The following is a 10492-nucleotide window of genomic DNA, read 5'->3' as shown; positions in this document are numbered from 1 at the left end:
CGAGCAGATAACTTTTTGCAAGCAGAAGGCGTCGTTTTTTCCAGTGCCTACATTGAGTAGGCAGCCCTCGATGCGTGTGCAAGTAGGTGTGTGTACCAAAACAAGATAATATGGTCTGAAGCTATGAAGATTATAAAATTGCAGTGAATTCATTCTTAGCTGTCAAACAGTACAGTGGTACCTCAGGTTAAGTATTTAATTCGTTCCGGAGGTCTGTTCTTAACCTGAAGCACCACTTTAGCTAATGGGGCTTCCTGCTGCTGCCGTGCTGCCGGAGCACGATTTCTGTTTGTATCCTGAAGCAAAGTTCTTAACCTGAAGCACTATTTCTGGGTTAGCGGAGTCTGTAACCTGAAGTGTATGTAACCCGAGGTACCACTATGTTCTACTTTCAAAAAGTTGTATGGTTTTTATGTACAGTTGTCGTGAACAGCTTTGATGTTTTATTTATTAATTAGTGCTTTTATAAAGAAAATAACAATACAGTAGTACCTCAGGTTACATACGCTTCAGGTTACAGACTCCGCTAACCCAGAAATAGTGCTTCAGGTTAAGAACTTTGCTTCAGGATGAGAACAGAAATCGTGCTCTGGCTGCGCGGCGGCAGTGGGAGGCCCCATTAGCTAAAGTGGTGCTTCAGGTTAAGAACAGTTTCAGGTTAAGTACAGACCTCCATACCGAATTATGTACTTAACCTGAGGTACCACTGTAATATAAATAAAATAGAGCTAAGAGGTCACAGCCGTACATGCCTTGGGAATATCTAATTACTGCCACACATTATATATGGACCGTCCTATGAAAAGCAGCTGTTTTTCAGGATACAGCACCCTGGTACTAACTAGGTTGTGCTGCACCAATCATGTCTACACAGTGTTAACCACAGGCTTTTTGTTTCTTCCTCGGCACCAATGATGGCTGGGTGTCTTCTGGGACCAGTAGGGTGGAAGGCATGGAGGGGAGTAACCCTTGGTGCCAGAATCAAGGACACCCTCTTCCCTTTGAGTTTAACAAGGGCAAAACTGAGAAGCGGACAGCAAGCAGGGTCGCCTCCTAGATTGTAAGTAAGTAAGAAGGCAGGCAGGTGGTGACAGGCTGATGACAGACAGAGGTTAGTGGGACTGTGTCCCATTTACTCTAATGGACCAGCCTCCACTGGCACAATTCCGAGTCCTGGATTTAGCCTTTAAAATCCTAAAAGGGTATTTGAGGGCTGTGGAACCAGGAACAGAGCCTTCCCAGTTAAGGCAACCCTCTTGTAGAGAGCCCTTTCCACACGTTTGCATAGTGCCGCTGTTGCATTAATGTGAACAGTGGTTCCTATCCCCACTGAAAGCATCTCCACTCCATGGGCTCCCCATCCAAATTCTCAATGTCTTCTGCAAATCAGAACTTTCTTACTCCTAAATCTTCAAGTGAAAACTATTATTTCTCCCAAATACTGCCAGTTGTTTTAGTTGCTTTCCTGTGATGTTACTGACTGCATGTCTCTTTCGCCCTGGGTTTGTGTGGCATGTCAGTCAATTTTATTGTTGTTTTGGAATGTGATGTAAATTGAATGCAAACATGGGGTATATGCTTCTCAGTAAACATAAATACACAACTGTCTACTGGCCATTTGTGTGAGTATACCACATAATTAGAGGTCTGGCCCCACCCCAACCTATGTGAGTGCTTCAATCACACACTGAAATCATGTCCCGGGTGTTTTGAATTTAATACTAGGTGTAAGTGGCTGCCACTGGTACTGCAGTGCATAGAGAGGTGTAGTTTAAGCCTCTGCTCTGCTCTTCTGCTGTGATCTCAGTAAAAAATCCCCCATAGCAATTGGCATCAGGGAAAATTATGTCATTGGGAGCCCCCTCCGATTCTAATTGCCACTCTGGGGGTGTTGGTGGTAACAGTATAGCAGATGATGATCCCTTGGGGGTCCCCATGCTTAAGTATTTAATTTCAAAACACCCAGGCCTTGATTGCTAATCAGATTGTTAAAGTAGCATGTAGTTAGAGCGATGTGGAGTTATGTAATGGGGAAGTGACTCTTGCATTGCTGCAGGTGCATACAAATTGAGACACTGTTTTAGGCTGGGGGAAAGCGATTAGCCTGCAGGCTGTGCCTTGATTAAGTTAAGTCTCCACAATCAGTCAGGGGAATCCCCGATACTGGATGGAAACAGCCATATGTTTGATGCACGCTACTCTGCAGAAAGCAAGGTGCTCCCTGACTAAACCTTGAAGCAAAACTATATTTTTAAATATACAGAATGTTCACAATACAGAGCACAAACCACTTCTTTTGTCAAATAATGGGTGCATTTAAAGAAGGGAAATAGAGCTTTTATATATGCTTTTCTAAGGAAAAGCAATATTATTATTATTTTAAAAAAACATTTCTAAACACCTAATTGTATGACTGCCCCTCTATTTCTTTCTATCCTTTGCATTTTAAAAATGGCAAATGCACACAAAAATAGAATCATATGAACTACTTTCTGCAAAGCTTTGATACACATATATGTAACAAAAAGAGTCTAAGAAATATGTAAAAATACTACGTAATTATGCAGTGTATAGAAAAGAAACCACAATTCTAATATATCTTGGCAGAAGAAACAAAAAAAGAATCGCTTTTGCTCTCCCCCTTCTCTCTGCATCTTTTGGGGCTGCTTTCTGACGAAGTATTCTTCTGCTTTAAAAAAACAGAAAGGGAAAACTAAGCACCCCTTTATCTCTTTCCACGTACTCAGGGCGTGCCTTTTTAAGTGAACAGAAATTAAAGTTTTTGAATGCTGAATTTAAGCAGCTGTGAACCAGCAATTATCCGTGATCTAAGAAAGGGTGGGGCTCACTGTTTGCTGAAGAGGGCAAGTGGAACTTCGTGTTGGGAGCTTGCTCACCTACCTCTGCATTTCAGAGCTTGTTTCTGGCTTTAATATTGTGGAGTTCACAGATCAGGGGTTGAGAACTTCAAGGGTGGGGCTCCCTAGGCCTCCCTGTCTGACCTTGGAGACTCTTCCCTAGGCCATATCCATCACTTGTCCTGCTCCCACACCCTCCTCAAGTGCTTCTGCCTGGCTAGAATGTGGTCTTGAACTGGGACAATGTCTCTTGCTTGTCTGGATGGAGGTTGTGTGTGTGTAAACACTGCCTTTGGTGAAGCTGGAATGTAGCCCATTTTTGCCTCTGGCCTCACCTACCCCTGACATGCAGGTAGGGTGGGGTCAGCCCAGAAATTCCCCCTTGAGGGAATGCAGCCATGAGGCTGGAAAAAAATAAATCCCTACCCTAGTCTTGGAGGAATAAGAGATTATGTGAGGCGATGGAAGAGATAAGCAGGGATCAGCAAACTTTTTCAGCCATGGGCTGGTCCACTGTCCCTCAGACCTTGTGGGGGGCTGGACTATGTTTTTTTTGGGGGGGGGGGAATGAACAAATTCCTTTGCCCCACAAATAACCCAGAGATGCATTTTAAATAAAAGCACACATTCTACTCATGTAAAAACACCAGGCAGGCTCCACAAATAACCCAGAGCTGCATTTTAAATAAAAGAACACATTCTACTCATGTAAAAACACGCTGATTACCAGACCATCTGTGGGCCAGATTTAGAAGGCGATTGGGCTAGATCCGGCCCCCGGGCCTTAGTTTGCCTACCCATGGAATAAAGGGACAATTCTATCCATCTGCAAGACTGCTAGGAGGAAAGCAAGCCTCAAACTGGGAGTAAATAGGCTTATTCTTTTTTTTGGAGGGGGGGGGAATGAAGACAACATTCAATTAAAACATCCCATTAATATTTCCCCCCTCTAGTTTTAATTCTACTTTGACCACAAAGTTGATATGAAGATGGAACAACCACCAGAGCCCCCCTTTTAGATAATATTTCATTTGTACTTGACACCAGAGTGCTGTCGAAGCCTAACCTACTGAAATGCCACCTCTTTGCTGCTGTTGTTTTCGAATGAGTGCAGTATCTTTGCTGACACAGACTAGGTGTTTTTGTTTTTCAGGTTTTGAAAGTTCTAAAATTTGTGAATTTGTAGGAGGCGTTATAATATTACTATTATTATTTTATTGGTGTGAGTTTTTATCACCTATGAAACGGAATAATGCACAGCCAGGCAAATGTTTGCTACAGAACTGCTGTCACTGAGCAATGCCTCTAATGTGTTGTTTGCACTTGGTATTTGCATTCTAGGCTGTTATGTTAAACAGCCAATAACTCATTCTGAACTCAGCGATACTTTGTTTTAAATTTGTATAATATTGGCCTGCGTGTGGGTAGATGATTTATCAACAACGGAAAATTGTTTCTTAACACACATAATGTTCTCAAAAAGCTCTTCCCTTTGTAGGTAGAGATAAAGAGGTAGCAACATATTATCTGGAGCCAGTTATGATTCAGATACATTGTTTTGTGTTTGGGTGTTGCAGCAAAAATATAAGAGTGTCGTGTGGTACCTCAAGAAGGCAGCGTAGTCTTTTAAGCTGCAACAAGACCCTCTACTGTGTTGTGTTCCAACATCAGAATGTAAAGGAGGACCCTTATGAAATCAAACTGGAAAGTCCTTCTCATCTAGAATCTGAGTTTCTAGCTAAGTTTCTCATGAGATTCACACTGCATCTGTAACTGGAGAGCCAGTGTGGCACATGGGTTAACGTGCGGGACTAAAGTAAGACTTGGCAGATGACTTGCATGCACACCATACATTTAAAGCACATTTACCGTCCTGTCCGGACGCGGTGGTGCTGTGGGTTAAACCACAGAGCCTAGGACTTGCTGATCAGAAGGTTGGCAGTTCGAATCCCTGCAACGGGGTGAGCTCCCATTGCTCGGTCCCTGCTCCTGCCAACCTAGCAGTTCGAAAACATGCCAGTGCAAGTAGATAAATAGGTATCGCTCCAACGGGAAGGTAAACGGCATTTCCGTGCGCTGTTCTGGTTTGCCAGAAGCGGCTTAGTCATGCTGGCCACATGACCCGGAAGCTGTACACTGGCTTCCTCGGCCAATAAAGCGAGATGAGCGCGCAACCCCACCCAGAGTCGGTCACGGCTGGACCTAATGGGCAGGGGTCCCTTTACCTTTACCGTCCTGTCCCCCACATGGGAACTCTAGTTTCAGGGCACTGGGAATTGTAGCTCCTTGGGAATAAACTACAACCCCCCCCCCCAAAAAAAATGGGTGTGTGAAATGTATGGCATGCATGCAGCCTAACCCTCAGCCATGGGAACTCGCTCTGCTCTCAGACCAGTTTCTCAGACGCATATTTCATCGAATGACTGTGCTTATAAAATGGTTGGCAGGGCTGGAGAACAGGGCTTACCACGTCAAGCCACCCAGAGGTCCTGAGAGGACAACAAATAAACATGCTTCTGGGGTCAAATAACTTGGGTTCTGCAGTCATCATGACTGGCGGGAATTCCCCCCCCCCCAGCCCTGTTGTGCGGGTGTGTGGTGACTGCTCTGGAGGGGCTTCCGTTCTTCTGGCGCAGAGCAGGGGCTTCAAGCTGTGGCCCGCTCTCTCCTGTCTTCCCCTCGTGCGCATCGGCCTGGCTCGCTTTCCCATGTGCTCTGGGGAAAGAGCAGCGCCTCCGCCTCCTCCTCCTCCCGCGGGGCGGAGCCCAGCGCGAGGAGGGGAAAGCTGCCTTCTCATTGACCAGGTCCCACCCCGCGCCTCGCCGCGCTCTCTTCCTCCCTATCTGCGTCGCACACGCGCGCGCAGCAGAGGGAGGCGGCGGCCGCCACCGCAGCAGCAACAGCTGTAGCTCGGCCAGCCAGCTCCGAGCCTGAGCGCAGAGGCGAGGCGAGGCGAGCGAGCCGAGACCAGGCAGCATGGCGGGGCTGCGCTACCCGCCGCAAAGCAGCTACTGCCGCGCGGCCACGGCCATGAACCTCCTGCTCGGCGTCTTTCAGGTCCTCTTGCCCTGCTTTCGCCCGGGAGAAGCGCAGGGCCAAGGTAAGAATGAATGGCTGGAAGAGGCGGCCAGCTTGGAAAGGAGAAGGGGGGCTTTTTGCAAAGCGGCGCTGAGGCAAAACGGGGCTGGAACGAAGGGAGACCCCCCCACGGGCCCCCACGAGCCGCCCTCCTCATCCTGCCTTTGTGCAGCGGCTCTGCGCTGCCGCCTTAATGGTTCCCAGCCCCGCTGAGGCGACGGAGTTCCTCTTCCTGCCTCGTCCGCGGAGCTCCGTCCGCCCTGCCGTTTTGCTTCTTATTTGTTTATTCGCTTTGTTTGGGCTGCGAAGGGCGGCTGCGACCTTGTGACAGGCGGGCAGGCGGCGGCGGCGGCCCACAATGCGGGACTCCTTCCTTTCCTGGCGCGCTGCCGCTGCACGGGCTCGCGCTGCTGCTGCTGCTGCTGCTTAGGCGGCGTCGGCGATGCCGCCCTGTCTGCAGCCCTCGCGGGTCACCGCTTGGAGGAAGAGGAGGCCCTTGTTTGGACTCGGCCCCAGGCTGAGCTTTCCGTCAAACCCCCCCCCCCCAAAACCCTGGCTTCCGACGCCCCTTTTGTGCGCCGGGTCTGCCTGCGTTTCGCACGTTGCTGCTGCTGCAGCAGCAGCGTTTTAATATGGAAGCGTCTCAGGGACGAAACAAAACAAAGCCCAGCCTCCTCCTCCTCCTGCTGCTGCTGCTGCTGCTGCTGCCTGCAGCGCTCTGGCTGTGAAAGGCCCAGCTCGCGCCGTGTGCGTGTGGGTCGACGCCACAGGCCTCTGCACGTCCCCCTCTCTTGTTGCTGGTGGAAATTGAAAGGAGCTTTCTGTTTTGTTTCCGCCCCTAGCCATGGACCCCATCCCCAACGTGGTGGAGTTGTGGCAAGCGGAGGAAGGGGAGCTCCTGCTGCCTGCTCAGGTAAGGAAATGAGGGGCGGGGCGCGGGGGAGGGGCGCGCGCGGGGTATTGCGCAGGCGTGGGAAGGTGGCCTTGGTGGGAAGTTCTCTTGCCTTTAACTCTGCGCAACGGGAGTTTGCCCTCCTCGACGATGCTGCCTGCAGCTCAGTCTGTTTGCCCTTTTTTCAACCTTGCATGATTTTGCAAGTTACGGTGGCTTCGGATTGGGAGATGGTGAGACCCGGTCAGTACCGGAAGTGGCGCTTCCGCCTCACCTTGCCAGGATTTTGGCAGCAGACGCAGTTATGATTTCATTATGCTTCTGAAAGGGGAATTGGGTAGGCATCAAATAACATGTGATGCTGTTGGGAGGCGCACTGAAGTCTGGCTGCAACTGATATTTGTAAGACAAACCCAATTGATGCAGCATCGCAGCATTACTCCTACAGGGAGCAAGTCTTATTAAATTCAGTGCATAGGATCAGTTCTGCTTTTCTCTTCTGTTGGTTTAGTGCTTTTCGAGACTGCATCAGTTTATAAACTGTAACACTTATTTCCCCCTCACATTTACAACATAGCATCTTTCGTTTTCCCCTTAAATGCCAACCATAGTAAAGTGAGAAAATACAGTGTTTTAGAATTTTTATGCATAGTGAACAGGCTATTCTCAATTTAAGTTAATATTTTATTGAAAGGAATTTATTTTTATTTATACAAGTATGAATATACTGCTATATTATAAATATCAGGGCATTGTACATTAACACAATTCAAACCATACATAACAATTATTGAAGTGTCTGACTAATAAAAATGTCTTCAGCAGCTGATAATAGCTTGTCGGCATACAAATGCCTGAAGCCTGAAATTTGAAAACCAAATGACTTACTTACTTAGTTAACATGTTGAATGTTCCCAAATGAAATAATTATTTATTTATACTACGTCTAAAGCAAATGAATTGGTAGGCTGAGTGCAGGTGGGGAGAAATTGCCATTTCTTGTTACAGATACAATGGAAAAAAACAAAAACCAAGCAGCTGCAACTTTAAAAAAAATGGTTTGTCTGTAGTTGTACACAGGGAAGCATTAATAAATGCAGTTTTCGGAGAAATGCATGATTGTACATTGCAGAAATCTCAATTCACCAGTGCAGTGTCAGGATATTAGTAGATTGATCTAGTAAAGTCTGGTGTACTGAAGCAGGTGTGGGGAACCTTTAAACCTGCAGATGTTTCTGAACAATAAGTCATAACACCTGGCCATTGGTCATGGTGCTGGAACTACTAGGAGTTGCAGTTCAGCAACACAGGGACTACAACCCCCATCACCCCTAGCTAGTATGACCAGTGGTCAGGGAAGATGGGAATTGTAGTCCAAAAACAACTGGAGACCCAAGCTTGGGAAACCCTGCTCTAAGCCACCTTCACTGCCTACAAGCCTGGGAACCACCTCTGCTAACACTTCAGAAGACTCTCTGTTTGAACTAGCAATACATCTGCTGAAGAGCATACATCCTGCTGCAGCTTCTGCGGAAGAGGCTATATTTTACGTGAGCGGGTGGTGGGTTGACTGACGAGTTTCCCCTTTTGCACATTGCCTCTTCATGTAGCATGTAGTGGTGAGAATGTTCTTCTCCTTTCTGATGCAAGTCCCCTGGGATCTTTCTTGTGAGAGAAGGCTTTGTTAGGGCTATGGCAGTCAACATGGTGCCCTGTAGGTGTTGTTGGCTACTAGCTCCCATCAGCTCCAGCTAGCATGGTCAATATTTAGGGATGATGGGGTTGTAGTCTCTTGCAGAAGACAGAAGGTGATGGCCCAGGATGAGGGCGAGAGCTGCTCATTGTTTTTAGTTTATTGTTGAACTTTGACTTGTGATATGTGGGTAGGGTGGGATGGGTTAATTGTATGAAGCATGAGCTTTTTATTGCTTCAGTACTTAATTTACTTATGGGACGCGTATGGTGCTGTGGGTTAAACCACAGAGCCTAGGACTTGCCGATCAGAAGGTCGGCGGTTCGAATCCCCACAACAGGGTTAGCTCCCGTTGCTCAGTCCCTGCTCCTGCCAACCTAGCAGTTCGAAAGCACGCCAAAACTTGCAAGTAGATAAATAGGTATCGCTCTGGCGGGAAGGTAAACGGCATTTCCGTGCGCTGTTCTGGTTTGCCAGAAGCGGCTTAGTCATGCTGGCCACATGACCTGGAAGCTGTACTCCAGCTCCCTCGGCCAATAAAGCGAGATGAGCACCGCAACCCCAGAGTCGGCCATGACTGGACCTAATGGTCAGGGGTCCCTTTACCTTTACCTTTACTTATTTTGTCTTACTGCAGTTCTATTTAACTGTGCACTTTTTTATAACTTAATTTACAGCTGTTAGGAATCTTTTCTATGTTTCTGGGATAATATTGGATTTGGGATGCATGTGTAGGGATGTTTATTAGTATTCCAATGTTAATACTCTTATATTTTATATGAAATAGATACCAATTACTATTATTATTTTTTTAGATTAATTATGGATGTCCCCGGAGTGTTATTTCTTGCTTTATTGTTCTTAGTGATATTGTGGTAGCAGTTTACATAGCTGATTTGAATATTCATTGGAAAGGAAAAGCACAGTGTAAACAAGGAGTGAAATGAAGGTGGCTTGGTTTTCTGATTTGTTTACTGATTTCAGTTAGAAGAAACCACAGTTCCACAAGACATGACATGACTGTTGTTTGTTCTAGTGTGAAGCAGAAGGATTCACACCTGCTTACATGAGGCAGAGGAAAGGGGAACATTCATACTTAAGGCCCACTGTGGTTTGTTCACAGTAATTCAAAAGAGTCCTCACCAAGTTAGTATCTGCCAGATGTTTGTAGTACAATTCTCATCAGCTCCATTCTGGAGGAGAAAAGGTTAGGCAAGGTAGATCTGAACTATGGTTGTCATGGAAGTTAGGGATGTAACTGTTTATTGTGCATAATTTGTATTACTTATAACTCAGTACCTTGCGGGTAGGATTGACCTCTACCTCACCCCTTCTCAGTATCCGGTAGCTAGTCAGACCACTGCATCAGTTCTGCAAGCAAATACTTACAAATGCATGATCAAGTGTATTCAGTTGACATTGATAGGATAGCTGTTTTCTATCTTTTGATTTCCTGGTAACTGTTGCCTTTTAATTTGTATCATCTGCTGCATGAAAGTTATGACCTGCTGTCACATATGTTAGGGGAAGTTTAGAACAAACATTTTCTTTGCTTATTTAGTTAGCTGTAATTCCCTGTTCTGTGTGTTTTGTAAATAAAACCTGGTCATTTGGTTAACTACATTGGTGTGTTCTGATCCAAAGGGATTCTGACCAGCCTAGTTTATTGTACCCTATCTTATTGTTTTGGGTCTTCTTACCAGACACCTGGGATGTCTCAGTTGGTAGAGCACAAGCCTCTTAATCTCAGGGTTGTGGGTTCAAGACCCACGTTGGGCAAAATATTCCTGCATTGCAGAAGGTTGGACTTGCTGGCGGTCATAACCCCTTCCAATAATAATAATAATAATAATAATTTATTATTTATACCCCGCCCATCTGGCTGGGCCTCCCCAGCCACTCTGGGCGGCTTCCATAGAAACCAAAAATACAGTAAAATATCACACGTTAAAAACTTCCCTGAACAGGGCT

General features: G+C 46.4%; 1 protein-coding gene across 16 annotated transcripts in view; it reads left to right on the top strand.

The window, feature by feature from the left end:
- Window positions 1–5479: 5479 nt before the first annotated feature.
- Window positions 5480–10492, top strand: part of TMEM131L (transmembrane 131 like) — a 71044-nt gene continuing 66031 nt past the window's right edge. For 8 of the 16 annotated variants that reach the window (XM_083631000.1, XM_083630999.1, XM_083630998.1 and 5 more), the window contains exons 1-2: window positions 5614–5958; window positions 6779–6849. In XM_083631000.1, coding sequence (XP_083487126.1) covers window positions 5835–5958; window positions 6779–6849 — 195 coding nt within the window. In that variant the 5' untranslated portion in view covers window positions 5614–5834. Of the gene's footprint in view, window positions 5959–6778; window positions 6850–10492 lie in introns of all 16 variants that reach the window. The other 8 variants (XM_083630990.1, XM_083630988.1, XM_083630987.1 and 5 more) reach the window with 4 other exon arrangements.

Source organism: Podarcis filfolensis, assembly GCF_964270895.1.
Source record: "Podarcis filfolensis genome assembly, chromosome: 9".
Lineage (NCBI taxonomy): Eukaryota > Metazoa > Chordata > Lepidosauria > Squamata > Lacertidae > Podarcis > Podarcis filfolensis.
This window is presented reverse-complemented; position numbering and strand designations above follow the sequence as displayed.